The 20513-nt window shown below is 40.8% G+C and overlaps 1 protein-coding gene across 3 annotated transcripts in view; it reads left to right on the plus strand.

Annotated features, from left to right (window-relative positions):
* nup93 (nucleoporin 93kDa) overlaps positions 1 to 19804 on the plus strand; it is a 26931-nt gene extending 7127 nt beyond the window's left edge. Inside the window, exons 1-20 of one of the 3 annotated variants that reach the window (XM_015374106.1) lie at positions 4153 to 4391; positions 6544 to 6606; positions 7595 to 7723; positions 9137 to 9211; positions 10662 to 10754; positions 11303 to 11442; positions 11528 to 11660; positions 12800 to 12957; positions 13031 to 13196; positions 13696 to 13789; positions 16375 to 16566; positions 16660 to 16786; positions 16870 to 16942; positions 17200 to 17244; positions 18008 to 18124; positions 18203 to 18321; positions 18396 to 18513; positions 18589 to 18672; positions 19302 to 19430; positions 19556 to 19804. In XM_015374106.1, coding sequence (XP_015229592.1) covers positions 7631 to 7723; positions 9137 to 9211; positions 10662 to 10754; positions 11303 to 11442; positions 11528 to 11660; positions 12800 to 12957; positions 13031 to 13196; positions 13696 to 13789; positions 16375 to 16566; positions 16660 to 16786; positions 16870 to 16942; positions 17200 to 17244; positions 18008 to 18124; positions 18203 to 18321; positions 18396 to 18513; positions 18589 to 18672; positions 19302 to 19430; positions 19556 to 19666 — 2067 coding nt within the window. In that variant the 5' untranslated portion in view covers positions 4153 to 4391; positions 6544 to 6606; positions 7595 to 7630 and the 3' untranslated portion in view covers positions 19667 to 19804. Of the gene's footprint in view, positions 1 to 4152; positions 4392 to 6543; positions 6607 to 7594; positions 7724 to 9136; positions 9212 to 10661; positions 10755 to 11302; positions 11443 to 11527; positions 11661 to 12799; positions 12958 to 13030; positions 13197 to 13695; positions 13790 to 16374; positions 16567 to 16659; positions 16787 to 16869; positions 16943 to 17199; positions 17245 to 18007; positions 18125 to 18202; positions 18322 to 18395; positions 18514 to 18588; positions 18673 to 19301; positions 19431 to 19555 lie in introns of those variants that run through there. The other 2 variants (XM_015374104.1, XM_015374105.1) reach the window with 2 other exon arrangements.
* Positions 19805 to 20513: the final 709 nt, after the last annotated feature.

The raw sequence follows: 20513 nt of genomic DNA on the forward strand, positions 1-20513 counted from the left end.
CATTGATTCCTAACGAGCCTTGATGCTCCTCAGGTGTAAAAACTAACTAGGGCTACAACGATTATTTTGCAAATTGATTAATCTGTTGATTATTTCGATTAAACAATAATCAAACAACCAATGATTCCTTAAAGAATAATTTTTACAGAAATAAAGATGTGAAAATAAACCTTTTCCACTTGGAGTCCTGGTTAGAGCGTATTGACGGATGAAAACATTTTTCAAAGTCTTTAATACAAAATGTATATATTTGTTTACTATTTTGATATAATTTCTGCTCCAAGTGGGTTAATTTGTCAGCTAAAGGCATATTTTACAGCCTCTACATTATAACGATTAATTGATTACTAAATTAATTGATGATCATTTCCATAATCAATTGATCACAATAAATTCGATTAATTGTTTCAGCCTTACTTACAATAACTTGGTGTTCAGCTGCACCAACTCGGTATTAAGAAAACTGTTTGACATGATTAGCTGTAAAATAAGCCAGCATTAGTCTGAATCCTTGTCTAAAGGTCCCTTTAAATAAAGGTAATGGTGAACATTTTCCTTCTACTTTTCCACGAGAAGAACTTCATTTTTTGGCCAAGTAATTTCTTGATGCTAATGATTCATATCTTTAAAAGAAATGAAACGTAATAATTAGCTTTACTTTCATTGTTACAGGATATGAGCATTTATTGGACTGGACTGGAAGACGGTATTAAGCCTGTTTGGGAGAATGTTTGGATTTCCACAGAAACCTTTGATACTGGAAAATTCTGGGGAAAACGTTAGATTAATTTGAAATGTTGCTATTTATAAATTCTTCATATGCTGAAGAAAATCTGACTTTGATTTTTTTAGGATTGATGAGGTTGACTAAACATTTTAAGGACATTATAATATGAATAAATAAATAAAATGAATGAATTAATAATAATTAAATTAAGGAAGACAAAAAGTTAATTATCTTTTTTTTCTCCTAGATAATGTTTATATTTTCTCATTGTTTTCAGATTCATTGTTGCACATTTAGACGTGTAGATTTGGCTAAGCTGATTCTAAGCCGAATTTCTTGTTCCAATTATAGGATATGACATAAAGTTTAGGCCTAAGTTATTCATACTTTAATTCATCTTTTAATTTAACCATCATCTTACCTCTGACTGGAAGTAATGTTGAAGTTCTGGCGCGGTCCACTCAAAGTCCAGACCTGAATCTGACAGAATCTTTTGCAAGAATTTGTTGTTGAAACAGAAAATACAGAACATAGATCAGTTTATTCAGTAACTGGTTGATTACTCTGTGATCTTCTTTTTTTTTTCTAATATAAACCAAACATAGAAGAACATAACCTCTGTTGATCCAATCGTTGCTGGTATACATTAAAATAAATGTGTTCGCTACATTCAACCAGTCACCCTTAAGGAGCAGTAAGCAGCTTGCAGCCCTGAGGCAGCATCCTGGGGTTAAGGGTCTTGCTCAGGAAACCTGAGGAAAAGCCTGAGGTTTGAACAGGAGAGCTTCCAAAACTTCCTGCCCTCTCTACTAGGCAACCTTTAGTCATGGTATGAATAATTGTGGTATTGACTGTATAAATGGAGAAAATGCTTCACATCTGCTCTCACACAGGAAAGTGTGGACTCGGGGAGAACGGGAGCATGCAGAGTAAATATGGGTCAATTGGAACAGGAGCGTACTCGTGACGTCACCACACGCTTGGCTCGTCTGGTCTTGCATTTTACCTCTTGTTATTAATAGTACATAGAAAATTTCTTACTTTTTTTCATTTAGTGGGGTAACAATAATTAACACAGTCAAATAAACAAAAAACAAATGAACATTTTGCTAAATAAAAAAAAAAGGCCATCAGAGCCAGCTGTACATCACTCAAAGCTATGCTAAGAGAGGGCTGCTGCAGATGGGCTAAGGTTAGCCCTGGCTGCGGTTAGCCTCAGCTGTCCGCTGATTGCCGCGGTCCTCTCAACATGGGAACTTTTTTTTACATTATATACTAAATTGGTAAATGGGCCATATAGTGACGCTTAAAAATATAATGTTCTCCCCTCAAGTGATCTTAAAACCTACTTTTATTGAACAGCGGCAACAGAGAAGAGAACATTTATCTTAATGCTCTGAGCTCTGTGAGCGCCTCACTAGAAGCTGCTGCTGCTGCAGTGCATGCTGGGACAGCTGTCAATCTGTCAGTCTGCTCTGATGCATACTCTGTAAAGAGGGAGGGGCAAGAACAACATCCAGGGACTTTGTCCGTTCTCGGTCTGCTGTTCTTGTGAATTTGAACAGTACTAGGGCTGAGGCGGATGATGTTTCACAAGTACACGAGCACATGAGAACGCACAAGTACACGTATTGAGAAATGTCTGAACAACCAAGCTACTGAAGAGGCTCCAATGTGACCAAGTATTTCTGAATTGAATCTAGATACAAAAAAAAAAAAAAAAGTAATTCAAAAACTGTGTTTCATCTTTCCACCTGATTACCATCCAGAGAGGTTTGGACCTTTTCTTGTTGGAACCAAACAAGCACCTTACCGCAGCACAGCAAGTCCAAGAGCTGTCAGAACATGTGGAACCTTTCAGGGATCCGCTGTTTCTCTGATGTTCTATTAACACTGAAATGATCAAGATCCTAGTTAGATCAAAGGGTCCATAAAAGCCCAGAGCATCTGCTGGCATCAAAACCATGTCAATATTTATACAGCAACAGACACCTTCTGGATGTCAGTAAAAATTATGTCCTATAATATTTCCTACAATTTCAGTGAACGCTGATCTAGAGCTCCATGGCATTCTGTCAGATGTAGGCAGAGGGAAGGGTATCTGACATGTCAGTAGGGCTGATTTAATTTAAAGTTTACAGCTTAAGTTCTGGCTTTTTTTCTCCTGGTTCTTACTTCAAATAGGTAAAACAATGAACTAATCAATAATAACAATATGGGCAAATATGAAAGGCTTATAATACATTACATTTTTAGTCAGATTGCACAGCCCTACCATAAAATACTGAAGATCAGATGTCCAGACTTCTTTTATTTCCAACTTTCCACCTTCATCTACAGATAGAAGTTTAACTGTCTGGGTTAGGCCTGATTCTACAGATAAACTTCACATTTATCAGGTAAAGCAATGTGACTCCATGTTGATAATGAACCTTTGCGGTGTAATGAACTGCTGCTTCGTTTTGTTCTCAGCTGGACTCAAATGGTACAGGCAGAAAAGCAGGAAAAGCTTTGATCCACCAGTTAAACATCAGTCTGCTCTTTTGGAATAAAAATGGTGCCTGGCGACAGCTTTCTTATGGCTTTCTATCCTTCCATCTCTTTCCAGTCCTGCTAACTCTCCTTTTTTATTACCTCTATCTCTCTCTTATCTTTATACCACTTCCTTTCGTTTCTCTCGCCTGCTGCATCCTGTCTCCCTCCCTGTTTCGGTCTCTGCTCTCTTAGCCTCTTCAGCAGAACTGGCATGCATTCAGTGGATGCAGTTGGCTAAGCCCAGAGCATCTGCTTGGATAAATGACATAGTCTCACGGGCCTGTGTTAGCTTCTGTGTTGTTTGCAGTAGCTGCCACTGCCAGTTTATTCATCCCTTCTGATGCTTGTGCTGTAGAAATACAGGTGTTTGTCGCTGATGCATGGAGGCGTCTGACAAAACTTAAAGGTGTGCAAATGAACACTCCTGCTTTGTGCATGTGTGCATTAATGGTCAGCTTTCATATTAGCATTGCACCCACCCCCCACACCGACCCCCTCCCATGTGCATCCCAAACCCTTCATTAACTAAACATGACCCTTAAGAGCATGATTAGCCTCATTTCAAGACAGGATGTCGGAAGCCATCAACTGAGGGGGAAAAATCCATTACTATAATTGCATTGAGCTGAGGCAGGGAAGGAAGGATGGATTAAAACAGAAGGAGGAGGAGGGAGGCTGAGGAAGGGAGGAGGCTGGGAAACAAGGATGGAGTGAAGAGAGGAAAGAGAGAGGATGGAGAATAATGACTGGAGGAGGGAGGGGGGCATGAGCAGATATTCTATACGTTTCTATAGTTGGTCCTCGCAGAATCCCCCCGTGTCTGTACGCTGAGATGGTTTAGCCCTTCCACAATATAACCACCTCCAGTTAGTCTTGATGTGACACTTTCACTCCGATCTCAAACGACTCCCTGTCCTGCTGTGGGGGGGTAAATCACCACGCCGGCTCTATAGGGCTCTGTGAACACACCCCAGTATGGCGGCCTGTAGCGCTGCCTCTGTGAAAAAGCAGAGCTGGTCGTCTGTTACTTATGTGGATGCTGACAAAGAGGCGAAAAATAGTTTTGTTTCTCCTCGTCTCACCCGATCGTCTCGTCTCTGCGTCTCCGGCTGGACGCCTCTCAGCATGAGTGAGTATGACTCACGTTCACGGAGACCCTCACTGATACTTATCCTCATTGCTCATCTGGAGGTGCCGATGTCTCTCTGGGCAGTGATCAGGCAATTTAAATAAGTCACTATTTTAGGATTTGTGGGCAGTAAGCTAAGTACTGGGCTGTGGTCAGCTGCTTATTTTCTGTTAAATATTTGTACATCTGACTTTCATGATGACTTGCAAAGAGGGGAGCGATCTCCGTTTATCTCGGCCTCAGAGGCAAGTCTGACAGTGAGACCCGCCGGCCTCAGACTGCGTGGCCTCAGAGATCAGTCTAGCTTGGAGACAACCAGTCATCATATGGACTAAATCAATTATTTTAGATGAATCTTTGCTTTAAGATCAGGGAAAAGAGACCCGTCTGTCAGTGAGTCCGGATTTTCTCACAGGCATTTAAAAAGACACAGAACAACCATAGGTTTAATAAGCTTAAGTAACAAATTGAAAACGATGATCATGTATTTTAATATAACATCAAGCTTTCTAGAAGGAAACATGTTGAATGTTTATAACATCTCAGAGGAAAATTGCCTTCCTAACCTCTGATGACTGGATATGGACTGTTTGGATGATGAGGTTCAGTTATCAGTATAATTATGTCTCTAGGTTGGCCTCCAGTTCAGTGGAAGCTTCTGGGCTGTCTGACCGGCAGGCTGCGGGTTGCAGATCTCTTAGGATGGGTGTGGCAGCAGGAGCCTACATCACCACCTAAATGAATGAAGCTGAAGTGTCTGATGTAATGAGTCAATGCAGAGTTCCTTTTTAATATATATATATCGTTAGAATGTTTGAGTTTATTTTAGACTCGTTCTCCGTTTAGTCTAAACCGAAACCTCCTGAATTTCAGCCGGTTAGTGCAGGTCAGCCCCCAGGAAGAGGTTCTGGTTTGAAGTAACCAGCTAGATTTTCCCCTAAACCTAGTTCTGGTGGAACAAACAGCCCTTTTGGCAAATGCAGTATGTCGGACAGATTTTGGTCATGTTAGCTGTTTTGGTTAGTGCACATTAAGAAGTCTAACACACCAAGAACACGGCTTCTTGATTGGATCATTGTTTTAGCTGAAGGCTCCAGTTAAGGGTTTAGATCTGGTTTAAAAATTGTGAAAAGCAAAAAAAGAAATAAAATCTTCAACTTCCTGTTAAAGTAGACCTGCTGAGGCCCAGATCTTTCTGGTACCAGTAGCTCTGATGAGTGTTGAGGGTTCTCCTCCTCTCAGATGGTCTTGCATTTAGTTTATTTCTTTTCTATTTGGTTCACAGCTGTTTGAATCTGTATTCTTTCATTCTCTTGTGTTGTAGTTTCATTCATTCTATTCTATTCTATTAAACAGTGATGGCGTGTGGTGCCCACGCTCAGATGGAGAGACGCTGCTGTTGCATCATTGTTAGCTCGCCCACCCAGTTCAATGCGTCAAAGATAAGCTAGCTTGGTAGATTCAGGTTTTGAACGTGTCGCTCTGATATTATGGAAAGAATCTCTGATTTCCTTAACTTTCCAGGTTTTCACTTCCTGTTTGATTAAAAAATAAATGCAGCAGATTTATCTGAGATTCCAGTCCTCTGAAAATAAACTAAAATCAGCATCTGAAATCTCAGAGAGAGGCGGCAGTTGATTCCAGCCTGGAAGGTTTGATCTGTACGTTTTTTACACTGAAACTTTATTCCTTTTCTAATTGGCCTATTGACGTGGTTTTCTGTTCTCAAAGGAACCTGGAAGATGGCTGATTAAATCATATTCCTCAATCGTTAAAGAGCTGGAAGTTGGTAAAACCCTCCGCTGGGATAGTGATACGGTTGATAAGCTTCTTTTGTCGGCTTTCAGACGTCGTGTTCCCAGGAAGCGGTTAGATAACGGGTATAGAAAGTATTTTAGAGGAAGCAGCCATTTTGAGTCAAAATCAAAATGGCTGCCATCAGATTGCTGCCTCACTGCAGATTTAGATGCTCCATCTCTTCTGTTTGGTACATTCTTAAAGAGACTTTGAACTCACAGCTAGAGTCGAAGCGAGTTTTTAGCAGAACCTTATACCCGCTCTCCTTTGCTCTAGTTTTAGTAGTGAATCTTATCTGTTTCCATTTGGCTCTGCTCAGCCTCTCTGTCTCTGTTTCCCTCTGCTGCATTCACAGGGCTTCCTGAAGAACGAGAGGGACAACGCTCTCCTGTCAGCCATCGAAGAGTCTCGCCGCAGGGTCAGTACCAGTCCAGTCCAGTCACTAGTTCTCTGTGTTTATATAACAAATTCAGTGTTATAAAGCCCAGCACATGCAGATGTGACATGACCCTGTTCTGGTGGCTTTAGATGAAGTCCAGATGGGTAAGTGGATTAGAGAGTTTACCTCCTCTGTGTTTTACTTTTCCTTCTTCCTGAGTTTCCCACATGCCGCCGTGTTCATGTGGAGATTGGCATCTAATCTTCACACAAACAATCAGGTTTTAGGGATTTGTGCTGACTGTGATCTAAAAGTCCTTCTGGTGGGAACCTCCAGGGAATCAGCACAGCTAATATGCCCAGGCTTTAATTAGCTGCCGGTCCCATTATCTCTGTGCTCCCTTGGAGAGGAGGAGGAGGAGGAGGCGTATGCAGGGGTGGGAGGAAGAACACACCTAGACGAAAGGCAGATGTTGGAGGTGATTGCTGATTTCTATCCCGCTCCTTCAGCTTTTTCCTCCCAGATAATTCTACTTTATTGTGTTGTCCATAGCTTTGAAGAAAGGCTTTTTATTCCTGCTTAATACAGTTAGACGACAGAAAGGAGCTTCCATCTCTAAAAAGCTTTTAGAGGTTGAAGCTTTCTGGGTCTGAAGGGGCCCAGATAAAAGGTGAACGTGGTCTAGATTCCTGCCTCCCTGAGCAGGAGATTCAATTATCTCATGCTCCCATTGTCTCGATGCGTGTCTCTGTGGACAGTTAAAATAGACGCAGCAGGTCCTGGTGGAGACGGCTGAGTTTTGACAGGACAACCTGCCTTCTCTTTTCTGATCTTTCACATAAACCACTCTGTGGTCGGGTGTTTTAGTTTTTAATGACGCAACACAAGTTCATCACCATTTCAACTTGGATCTGATTTACTTCCTCCTTCTCACACATTTAAAACGCATCATGGGAATTTGAATGAATGTTAAATCACGTGTGAGGGTGTGATAAACATGCTTGTTGTTTCTCTGGTGTGAACTCAGACGTTCCTGCTGGCTGAGGAGTACCACCGTGAGTCCATGCTGGTTCAGTGGGAGCAGGTGAAGCAGAGGGTTCTGCACACGCTGCTGGGAGCTGGAGAGGACGCCCTGGACTTCAGCCAGGATGTGGAGGTATTTGACCCTGATATGTAGTCATTGAGAGATTATAGGTTCAGAAACATTACAGACCTCAGGAGCATCATTTGTTCATCCATATAATTCCCAGATTATTGACAAATTTTAAATAGTTTTCTTTACTTTTTTAAAACTACAGGGACAAAAATAATGAATACTGTAACAACCCAATTACATCTTTTCCTTATTTTCCTCTTTTACCAAAAACAAAACCTCAGTAAACAGGAACAATTAAAGCGGAAACATGTAGACATTGTAGAAACATGTAGAACAGGGAATGTCTCTGAAGATGTCGTCCTCTGAGATAAATAATCTTAGATTTAAACAGTGGTGGGTCTTTTTGCTTTGGTTTCATAATAAATCTGTCCAGCTGTTAGACATAAAACCAAAGCGTGTCAGCCATGGGTTTATTGTGGCCAATGCATGAACTTCAATAATTAACATTTACTGCAGTTATTCACACAATGCTGACTGCATACAGTGATCTCTAGATGACAGGAACTTGGAGATAAACTGCTCAGATAGCAGCAGATGATGGGGTGGGTAGCGCTGCAGTTTTTGGTTATCTCAGTGAATCAGAGCAGATTAATCAGGATCAATCTGGTTGTTTCAGGATTAGGGGTGCGTTAACACTGAGGCACTTTAACAGGAGACAAAGCTGTGCTCCGGACAACATAGCTGCTGCAAGCTAACAGCTTCGTTGTCCTTAAAGTTTCAGTGAAAGGTTGATTATATTCTTATTTTAGATTTTCTGTGATTCCTCTGTTATATTGTCTCTATTGGTCGTGTCATCAGCAAATCTGAAGAAACTTTAAAAGATACAAAACAAACTCTCCCAGGATTCAAATTTCTTTAGGAGTCGGAGCTTTCAGATCATCAGGAGGGAATATATAACAGCTCTTCCATTAAACATTGTTGCTGAGATGAAAATAAAGAGCTTTGTTTTCAGAAAATGCATTTTTTCTTCACCTTTGCCATGAATTCATAGCAGGAAGATATTATTTGATTGATTATTCGGAGCTTTCAAGAAAAAAAATGTAATTGTTTCGCCGTATTGTTTATCAAACATTATTTGATCATTTGAAAAAAAAGCTGTTTTTCTCTTGTACTCTTGAGCTTCTCGTTCTAAATCTGTCTTCATCTAAGAAGCTTGCTGCTGCAAGTCTCTGACAATGTTCTCCCAGCTGTTCTTCTGTTCATCAAAACTAACTAAAATAGCCGATCTGATCTGAGAGTCCTGGATGGTATTTTTAGCCACAGTCAGAGTGAAATAGGCCTTTCATCCTCTGGGAGCATATCCCAGCATGCGCTGAGGAAAAGTCATGCTAACCCTTGAGACAGGTTGACCTCCTGTTGGGGCCGGCCCGGTTCTTTAGTACAACATCAGAAACGTCTCTCTGTCTGTTCCAGCCCAGCTTTGTGAGCGATGTGGCGGCTCCAGGCAGGAGCGCGTTGAACAGCGTTGAGGTGGCGTACGGACGACAGGTGAGTCCATCATTAATTGTAGGAAGGGGCCGGTTTGGGTTCCTGCTGAAATGGTAGCAACTGTATTTAGAGATATGTTCACAGTGCTTTTATCCACATGTACATGAATCATTATCGGCATCACGAAGCTAAACCTCCTTTACGTCCCACCTCCATCATCTAATGTCTCTTTCTGTAATGGAGTTAAGTATCTTTCATTTATCCATCCTCTAATTCTCTATCAGTTCTACTCTGAAAGAAAGCCCTTTATTTTAAAATATGATCACTAAACTATAACCTGGAGATAATTTTGTGTTTATCTGTTATATTTATCAGTTTTTTCTTGTTTTAATTGAATGATTTTTGGAATGTATGATGTTTGAGTTAAAAAAAAAGCAGCATCTATTAATAAAAATAAGTTTAAAAGTTTGTATTAAAGCTGGATTCACCCCTTTGGATCCTTTCACAGTGCCACAAGTCAACAGTGTGGCCAAAATAGTGGATCACCTCCTTTCTTTTTCAAAACCAGACTGTGATAAAGCCAACTAATGCTGCATACATGCAATTTAACATTTACAGTCATTTAGGCTCTCAGCTGCAGTCTGACCCATCCTGATGGGCAGAGATGAAGCTCCCAGCTGTTTCATTCACATCCAGGAGCTAATCATAGACACTTTAGCTTGTTTTATTTTTCTAAGTTGAAAGTAGAAAACTGAGCTAAAACAAGCTCTCTCCTCCAATACATCTGACCAACTTTTAACCATTTGATAAAATAAGTACATTTTTACTATAAAAATGTATTTATCGTAAATTCATGGATCATATTGGCCTTTTTTGACTCAAAGTTCTACAACAGTCCTACTTGTATTGTCTTCTCTAAATCTTAATATCAAGTTCCTATAAACAAACCAGAATTAACATAATAGGAGTGTAGATAAATTGAACATGTTGCTTTTCTTCTGGAGAAAATCTATGGTTGAAAGGAGGTCTAAGGAAGGAGTTTCTCTAAGGATGATTGGTGAGATGTTATCTTTGATCAAACCGGTCCTACTCTGCATAAAGATGCTGTTAATGTGGAACCATAACCAGCAGGGTTTAGCTGGTTAAACATGACTGTAGCCTGAACAACTGGGTCAGATAAAGCCAGGAAGGGACTGATCAAACGTATTGATTGATTGATGGGGGAGGCATCCTGTGCTGATGGGCTGTGTGACGCAGGCTGTTGATCCTGACAATGTGTCGCCACATCGCGTGCGGTGTTGTTTGCCTTATTTTTGTTATCCTGTTCGAGGACCTTTTTAACATCTTGGTTCTCTTTTTGCTGTTCTTCATCATCAATCATTTCACCAGATGTCCAGGATAGGTTCAAAAGCTGCAGACCAATGTGACATAAATGAGCCTCTCGAGACGGGTTGATTTTAATCCTTTTTTTTCCTTTCCTTCCTTTTTTCACCACCCCTGCTTGCTTTAGATCTACGTTTTTAATGAGAAAATAGTGAACGGACACATCCAGCCTAATCTGGGAGATTTGTGTGCTTCGGTGGCAGACAGCTTGGATGACAAGGTAGGAACTCCACTCATTAGGGCGACATCGTGTTGTCCGATGGAGCAGTTTTTATATGACATGGTCACAAAAAGTGGCAGGAAAACAGATTGATGTTGTTTATGATTCTGCTAATGGTGTGCCGCTGAGATGCACTGATGTGCACTGATTTTATTATTTGTATTCTGAATATAAATGTAATTGAATTTGGATGTGATTTAGAATATCTCTTTAAATAAAGATTAAATTAATAAAAAATTGAGCATCTGAAAACTGCATTTAAAACCTGTGGAGAGATGCCTTTATATTTGTGATTTAAAGAATGTGTCAAATAAAGAAACAGCAAAGCATTTTTTGATAAAAAAAAAAAAAAAATTCAGGAAAGGTTTATATTAACAGGATGAACGGGGAGCTATTACAGTTGTTAGACTTTAAATATATCTACTCCAGTTTTCTTTAAAAGCAGGACAGTGGACTGAAGTTGTTGAACTCAATCTTTTGATACAAAAGATCCTCATGCAGTTAACCAGTGTGTTTTTATTGATTATGAAACCTTATTATGCCTCCAGAACGTATCGGACCTGTGGATGATGGTGAAGCAGATGACGGATGTGTTGTTGGTTCCTGCCAAAGACACCCTCAAAAGTCGCACATCAGTGGAGATGCAGATGGCTTTTGTTCGGCAGGCGCTCAGCTTCCTGGAGAACCGGTACCTGTCCCTGCCGCCAGGTTCAGCTTTAGATTTAATCTGCTTTTATCTGAGGTGCTTCATTTCCCTCCTTCTCCTATTGCAGGTATAAAAGCTTCACAATGGGGACCGTGTTTGGGAACCTGCATCAGGCCCAGCTCGGTGGGGTTCCCGGTACCTACCAGCTGGTCCGCAGCTTCCTCAACATCAAGCTACCTGGGCCTCTACCTGGCATGCAGGTAACCCCCACATGCAGAGTTAAAGATTTAGTAGAGGATTTTCTTGAATTTTTGAAAACACCCGCCCTCTTCACAGTAAAGGTCCAAAGGAAAAAAAAAAAAAACACATTTAAAGACTTGACTGAAAAACTGAGAAGAAGAAGAAGAAGAAGTGTGAGGGGCCGGCACAAAGCAAAGAGTAGCTAAAGATGAGAAACAGCCGCAGTACAGACAGTTTTTTCTTCTACTGCTAAAGTGTTTCCAGATAATTAGACACGCATGCTACAATGATTTAATCTGATCGAACGCTTGGTGCATGTTTACACACATCATGGTTGGATAATTTTTACTGTTCATTTTGAAGCCGTAGGTTCTTTGGTGGCGTCTTTCCTCTAGTGTTGTCCTTCGCATTGTAAACAAAATGGCTCCATACATCCAGGCGTTGTTTTCTCCCAGCTCCTCCAACAAACCGTAGACCAGTAGCCGAGCCCAACGCCATGACTGCGAAGTTGAGCTAGGAGTATACGCTCTCTGCTCTGGCACTGTGGGACAGGCGCCGTGTCTGGGACAGATGCGTAATCTTCTCTAAAGTTCAAGAAACACTTATATTAACAAATTACAACTTAATTATAAACAATTACATGTCTTAATGTCCATTCGTCAATGGCTCGTAAATTTTGTCTGGTCTTAGCCTCTTTAACGAAAATCATTTTTTATTTCCCTCATTTTTATTTTCTGGAAACTATTTTTGTGCGTCATCGTCAGGGGGAAAAGGGCCGTTGACGAAATCTTTTCATCATCGTCCTGGTTGACGAAATCAACACTGATGTAAACGTAGCTAGTGAGTCGGCAGTGTAGGAACCCAGAAAGTCGAACTAAAAATGTTGAGAATTAAGGATTTAAATGTTCTGATCTGAGCTAACATGAAAACTCTGTGTACTAACCTGAGACTGAATGAGTGACCAGAACTTCTCCTTAAACCAGCGATCTAACATACCGCCGATGATTGTTCTACTTAAACAGTTCCGTACAAAAATGGAAAACATTTAAACAGCCTGCATATGTCCACACAGCTGGTGAATAAAGAGAAGCCAGGAATGGATGATCAAAATAGGTCTGAACTGCGTTGATTTAAAGTATTATGAACATGTTTCCAACAGGATGGTGAGATTGAGGGCCAGCCAGTTTGGGCTGTGATCTACTACTGCCTGCGATGTGGCGACCTAAATGCTGCCATGCAGGTGGTCAACAGGGCGCAGCATCAGCTGGGAGACTTTAAGTCCTGGTTCCAGGAGTACATGAACAGCCCAGACAAACGGTAAGAACAGCTGTTATTTTGGAGCCGGATGTCAAAGGCGGGATGCTCACATCTCCTCCCGTCCTATTTTCAGGCTGTCTCCTTCTTCAGAGAACAAGCTTCGCCTTCACTACCGCAGGGCGCTGAGGAACTGCGCTGATCCCTACAAAAGGGCCGTCTACTGCCTCATCGGGAAATGTGACGTCAACGATAACCATGGAGAGGTGGCAGATAAAACCGACGATTATCTGTGGCTTAAGGTGCGCTCTGCTCTGATTTTATTGTGCCAGTTTCCTGCTTTTAGATGTTCGCATTCTTGTTTGGATATGGCCGCAACAGCCTCTGCTCTATGCAGCATTTAAACAATAATAAAAAATATTTAGTTTTATAAACAGTAAAAAAATAATGTATTACATATATTAATTATAATACATGATTGATTAAAAAACTGCTGAAGAAACAAAGGAGAAACATTTGACTACTGTGGATGTGAGAAGCAGCCATCTTATACACAGAAGTCTGGTATTGCTGTGTTGCTCCTACTTTCATGGTATTCCAATTATAATTTCAAACCTCAAAGTACAAATTTTATTATTTTCAGTTGATCAATCAGGTCTGTTTTAAAGAGGAGAGCTAGTATCTCACTGAAAATGCCTGTCTAAGTAAAATCCCCAGAATCCGGGCCGACTTGTTTAAAGCGGAGTCTATGTTCTTATAAGTGTCGCCTCCACTAAAGCAGCTGCTTTCTTCTCCCATCAGTTGAACCAGGTGTGTTTTGATGACGACGGCAGCAGCTCTCCTCAGGACAGACTCACTCTGCCGCAGCTACAGAAGCAGCTCCTGGAAGATTACGGTACGACGCTGTATCTTTTCCTCCATCCTGCACGTAGCTGCAGGATGCAGTGATTCTTGTGTCTCCCACCTCTCTGTTCACATTGCATCATACATGTAAACCAGTTTCACTCTGAAAGTGAAGGTGTTCCTGTTAGGAATGATTGTCTGCTGTCTCTGTGGTTTTGGTCCTGGTTCACTCAGATAAGATGATCAGCTGACTCTGTGAGCTCAGCTCCTCTCTGTCCTCCATGTTGCATCACAAAGCCTCCAGACCTTCGGGGTGAAAGTCCCGTTCAGTCGCTTCTCTGCACCCTCATCTGCCCACTGATTGGCTGTCCTCTCCTTCCATCTTTCATCCTTTTTTCTTTGTCGATCTGACTCTGTCTCTTGTCCTCCCACTGATTTTTGTCCTCTACTCCTCCTGCATGAATGTTTCCTTTGTTTGGCTTTGTTTTCTTGCAGTGCTGCAGCCCCCAAACACACATGCTACTGCCCTTCATCGTTTTTTCCTCCTCCTCCTCCTCATCCCCCGCCCCATCCTGCTCCCCTGCTTTTTGAACTAAAATGCTGCAAGTGTGAGATAAGGCTGTGAAACGGCTGACATGGTCCAGCCTGTTATACTCCTCAAACTCTCAGCCAACAAGAGGATTAAAAGATTTCTAATTAAAAAGTAAACTTGATGACTAAGTACCTCGGCTCAACAGAATATTTCTATTTTTTTCTTTTTGTGTGAGACTTGATAAGGTGAGCAGCCCGGCAGCCTGAGCAGTTCCATAAAACATTTCCTTTTCCTGCCATATGTGAACTCTTTTTACCTAATTACTTGGCTAATTAACTTTGACAGTGTGTTGGGATTACAGGTACATCCTGTCTCTTCACCTTCTCACTGTGACAGCTCCCTGAGAGGATTTGAAATGTCCGTCCGTCTCTTAGACGTTTTTATCAAAGCCGTAACTTCAATAGTGGACAATGTGTGTAATATAGTAGTAAACTCTTATTTGTAATCTGTAATCTTTTTTTCTGAATGGGGATGAGACAGATGTGTAGGCCGTTAATTAGCAGAATGGTAGAGAGGCTGTGGGCTCAACGACTGCTCTGGCTGCCTTCCTCTATTTGTTTTGTTTTGTTTTGTTTATTTCTGGTTTTGGGATTCTTGTTAGGTTCTGATCTTTGGCATTGCAAAAACTATCTAAAAATAAGTAGAAATTTCTTAAAATTAGTGTATCAACCTTAATTTGAGTAGGTAAATAAGTTGGAATGATTATTTTTACTTGGAATAAAATAATTAGATATGATAGACTTAAAATAAAAGAATAGAATAGAAAATCCTTTTATTGTCCCACAACGGTGAAAATCTGGTGTTAACACAGGGTTTCCGCGGGTCATTAAAAATCATTAAGTCAACTATTATTTTCTAAATTAAGGCCTTAATTGGCATTATAATTGATAAAACGTGATTATCCTGGAATTTAAAATTATGTATTTAAAATAATATATGATTATAAAAATTTTTTGTCAGATATAGTATATCATGATATATTTGCACGGACCTGTTGACGGTTGAGCGTAAAGCCGTTGATTGGAAAAGAAGCTTGAGGTGGAGAAAAGGCTAGAGAATGGGGAAAATGCAAATGTCAACAATAGTGGCTGGAAAATGAGGAACTCGGGACATGGCTGCAGCCTGTTGACGGTAAAGATGACGAACAATTTTGATGTGTTATATATTGTTGATGATATACTGTTGATTTCTAAGAGCATTAAAAGAACATTTAAAAGCATTAAATTAGAGTTACTAATTTCTGTATAAACCCTGTAACAGCAGCAAAAGATAATAGAAAAAATGGTCACACAAATGTGGACCTTAGAAAAATGTCTAAGAATAACATAATAGTGAAGAGTTAAAAGATAAACAATAAAATACTGTACTGTAAAGTGTTTAAACAATATTAAACTGTACACCTGGAGAGTAAATAACAATATAAAGCTATGGAAATTTTAACAGTAATGGATATCTGAAAGTAGCAGCAACATCAGAGTTGTGCAAAATGACGGCAGCATGTGAATTAACTGACTAAGCTCATGAAATAAAATAATGCAGTTATTTCCTTATTTCAAATGTAAATTGGCAAAGAGTCTCACTTACCGGCTTAATTCAAGATTAAAAAAATGCATTTATTTTAAGAAAAATTGACTGACCTAGAATAATTTTTTTTGCACTAAGAACATTTTAGATTGGATCAGATGAGCTAATAAGTAGGCAGGTTTTAACTTTTAAGATGTTACATTAGCAGCACTAGTCCTGGCTTCAGTTTACTGGGTTCTGAACAGGAACTACAGAAATTTCATCGTTGATTGAAAAAATCTACTGGACCCAATTTTTAATTGTTGTTACAAAAAAAAAGGGTAGAAAAAAGAAACTAGCTGATTCTCTGTTTATAGAAAAAATATAAGATTTTAGCCCATCAGATCCTCTGAAACTCTCCATACTGCAGCTGATGACTTTCCAGAACCTTCATTTTATCTACACTAACTTGCTGCTCTAGATGACAGTTCGTCTTCAAACCGTTGCTTTTTCTTTTTTTCCCCATCTTTCTCGTCCATTAGGAGAGTCCCATTTCTCTGCCAGCCAGCACCCCTTCCTGTACTTCCAGGTGTTGTTCTTGACGGCGCAATTCGAGGCTGCGGTGGCGTTTTTGTTTCGTGTTGAGAGGCTTCGGAGCCACGCGGTCCATGTGGCCCTGGTGCTGTACGAGCTGCGGCTGTTGCTGAAGTCGTCCGGTCAAAGCGCTCAGCTGCGTGAGCTTTTTTACCTTTTATTCCACACCATTACCCCGAGACTTCAGACCTGAGAAATGTGAGACTAGCCGAGAGTTTCCATGTCATCTGCAGTGAGCCAGGAGCCTGGGGACCCTCCAATGATACGACGCCTCAACTTTATCCGCCTGCTGATGCTCTATACGCGAAAGTTTGAGTCCACAGATCCCAGGGAAGCTCTGCAGTACTTCTACTTCTTACGGTAAAGCGCAGCGTCAGGGATAGTAATAATCTGCTGCCATATTAAGCATTGATGCGTATTTCTCCATCTCTTTTCTCCTGCAGCAATGAAAAGGACAGCCAAGGGGAAAACATGTTCATGCGCTGCGTCAGTGAGTTGGTCATTGAGAGTCGAGAGGTGAGCCACTTTCTGTTTGAAGCCTGTCCTGTGTCTGATGGTTGTTCAGTCAGGATTGCTAAAAGAAACAAGAAAATTCAACATTTATTTGAAATAATCTGTCAAATTAATTCATTGATATTTTGTGAGCGAACAGCAATAATGATGCTTAGAAAATGCTATTTTTACTGATCCTAAACTAATAAAGATATTAGGATATGATGTGAGATTTCAGGGTGTAATTTTTATGTTTTGCTGTTTTGTTTTTTTCCCTGCAGTTTGACATGCTGTTAGGAAAGTTGGAGAAAGATGGCAGCAGGAAGGTAAGATGAGGTCTTCCTGTCCATCTCCTGTATATTTGAACAAAAGCAGGAGTCCTTCAGAGGCTCTTCTGCAGCTATGTTTCCTGAGCTCCTTCAGTGTGCAGGATGGGGTGTTAAGGAGTTATTTAGATTCCTCCTCATCTTCAACACATCCCAGCAGCTCTCTGATTGGGGACCTAAAGCCCATCTTCTACTTAGTGTTAATTATGAGTGGGAACCAATGATAATTTGGGTCATATGGTTATGTTTTCCTTGGAAGGCTGAAAGGTTGTATTTTTATGACATCTTAAAGTTTAAAAAGGTAGATGGCGTCGGGTATTGGATCATAAAACGTCCCTGAAGTCTGATTGTTTGTTCTGGATTCTCAAAGATCCATAGATGTAGGTTGAAACCTCCCTGTGGTCAAACTTCCAGCCCTTCAGTTTGCTTGTATCATCCTGGAACCAGGGGACCCATTTGGACCCAGCAATCATGCTTCTGATTCAGTTCAGGAGCTGCATGAGCTGTTGGGCACCAGGGTGATTGGAGTAGAGGATTTAAAGCTGATCTGCAGATGTCTGATTAATGAGCCCTGATATGTGGACCACCCAGAGATGTTGGGCTTGTGTTTGAAACACTGAGCCTGCAACAGTAGTTTAACCTGACATTAATGTGGAAGCCTGGGACCTCAGCGTTCACATTGATCAGAGAATGTTGTGATTGTGGTTGGGGGCGGGGCTGTTGACCCATTTCCAGCGTTCTGACTCTCGTCTCCTCCTCCCAGCCTGGCATCATAGATAAGTTTGCAGGTGACACCAGAGCGATCATCAGTAAAGTAGCTCTAGAAGCGGAGAACAAAGGTCTGTTTGAGGAGGCGGTGAAACTCTACGAGCTGGCCAAGGTGAGAACCACTCGTTTTCACCACTTCACTAAGAACTTTGGAACTTTACGTTGAGCTACTGTTTTATCATCTGTGTAGAACCCTGATAAGGTTCTGGAGCTGATGAACAAGCTGCTGAGTCCTGTCATAGCTCAGGTCAGTGCGCCTCAGTCCAACAAAGAGAGGCTGAAGAACACGGCGGTGGCCATCGCTGAGAGGTACTCTGAAACACACCAAGGACAACAGGTTCAAACGGATCATGTAGCTGACGGCTGCTCTGGTTCTTCTGCAGGTATCGCTCTCAGGGGACAGCAGCAGAGAAGACCATCAACGGCACCTTCTACCTGCTGCTTGACCTGATGACCTTTTTTGATGAGTATCATGCCGGTCAGGTTGACAGAGCCTATGATGTGAGTGAAACAACCAGTGGCTCTTTGTACGGTGAAGCAGGCTGGTTGTTAACGTGTCGCTCTGTTTGCTGTCAGGTGATGCAACGCTTGAAGCTGCTGCCTCTCAGCCAGGAGAGCGTTGAAGAACGAGTGGCAGCTTTCAGGAACTTCAGTGATGAGGTGAGATCCTCGGCTCTCATTTATGCTGCCGACGACTAATTGAAATAAGATTACTGTGTTGGTGATAAAACTGGGTCTACTGTGGTCAGTAGTTAATATTAGCATGATTTTTAGCGTCTTTCACAAAGGCTGGCATTATAAACTCTCAAAGATCAGATGGGCCTGTGACTTTTTTCCTAGCCGTCTCACATTCGTCTCCCTGACGTATTAATTGTTTTCTTGCTAATATTGAATTCCTATTAAAGCTTTTATATCCTGTTTTGTCATCACTAAATCTTTTCCTCAACCCTCCAGAACTCGGGTTGGTTTGCAAATCAGGTGCCTACAAGAAATGGGTCGACTTAAACCCCCTTTGCTGCATCAGTCCTATAAGAAAAAGCATAGAACTGAATAAAAGGAAACTGTTTGAGTTTATATTGAAAACATAATCAAGATAAAGTTGCACTGTTGATTAAAACTTGAATAAATTCCAAGGATAAATATTTGAACCTTGTAGAGAACACCTGTCCACTGAAATGTTCTCGTTTCAGTGTTTGGAACTAACCGACTATCTGCAGATTTATGCCAAATATGTCAGTTTTATCACTTGGTTGAGATTTTTTTTTTTTTTTATTGCTCCTTGTCTGCAGGTGCGCCATAACCTGTCTGAAGTGCTGCTGGCCACCATGAATATCCTGTTTACACAGTATAAACGCCTTAAGGGGGCGCCTGCAGGAACACCAGGACGATCACCGAGGACCGTGGAGGACAGAGGCATGGTGAGAGCAAGAAAATCCAGACACTTGCCAGATATTTCAGATTTAAAAAAAAAAAATTTTGGCACTTAATTAAATTCATCATTAAAATGTAAAAATAATAATTGAAAATAATGTTCTTTAAACAGCAGCTGCGCAGTCAGGCTCGAGCGCTTATCACCTTCGCTGGGATGATTCCCTACAACATGGCTGGGGACACCAACGCAAGGCTGGTTCAGATGGAGTTACTGATGAACTGACCCCCCCCCCACCCCTGCACGTGCACACACACTTCCTGTTGCTCTCACCACACATCTCTGATTCATCCTTTTTAGTTATTGTCATTTTTTTTTTTCCTTTCATGTTTGTATTTTCAAAATAAAATCTTTTCAGTTGTCTTTTTATGTTGTATGTTTAACTCCTTTGGACATTTTTTTATATTTCATATTGTTTGTCTTTTCATTTTTTTTACATCAGCTTTATAGGTGCATCCCAGTGAATTAGAATATCATTGAAACAATCATGTCATTCAGAAATTTAGGCCAAAAATTTGTTTTGATCCACATTGAGAAGAAATATTTAGAATTGTATTTTATTTTTTTGTTTTATCGGTTGGAGAAATCCTTGCTCCTAGTAATGAAAACCCAAGATTCAGTTCCTCAGTAAACCAGACCAGTGACTTGTGTACGACGGCGAAATTTTAAGTAATTGCCTTTTGTTTTCGGGGACCTTACACCATTATGGAGGAACCTCAGACGGACGGCTGTCCAGTGGGACGTCTGCTGACACTATAAGCCAATATACACGAGATCAAGAAGCTGGCTTATCAGACTGTTGTATCAAAACCTATTATTGGAAAGTTACTGTATGTGGAAGAAAAAAACTTAGAAAGGTACGCAACCAATTAGAGGATGTAGAAGCAAAGCTAGTTCCAGGACCCTGGCCTTGACTCTTGCTCTACAGGCATTTTGAATTTACTAAAATCTGTTAAACATTGACATCTATAGTTGCAAACATTATTGCACCATGTTGCTGCTCTTTAGATCTAATTTCTCCATCCAAAACTTCATTTTAGCCCTCATAATCCTGAAACTGAATAACCCGAGC

This window comes from Cyprinodon variegatus, unplaced genomic scaffold, assembly GCF_000732505.1.
Source record: "Cyprinodon variegatus isolate N-32 unplaced genomic scaffold, C_variegatus-1.0 Scaffold97, whole genome shotgun sequence".
Classification (NCBI taxonomy): Eukaryota; Metazoa; Chordata; class Actinopteri; order Cyprinodontiformes; family Cyprinodontidae; genus Cyprinodon; species Cyprinodon variegatus.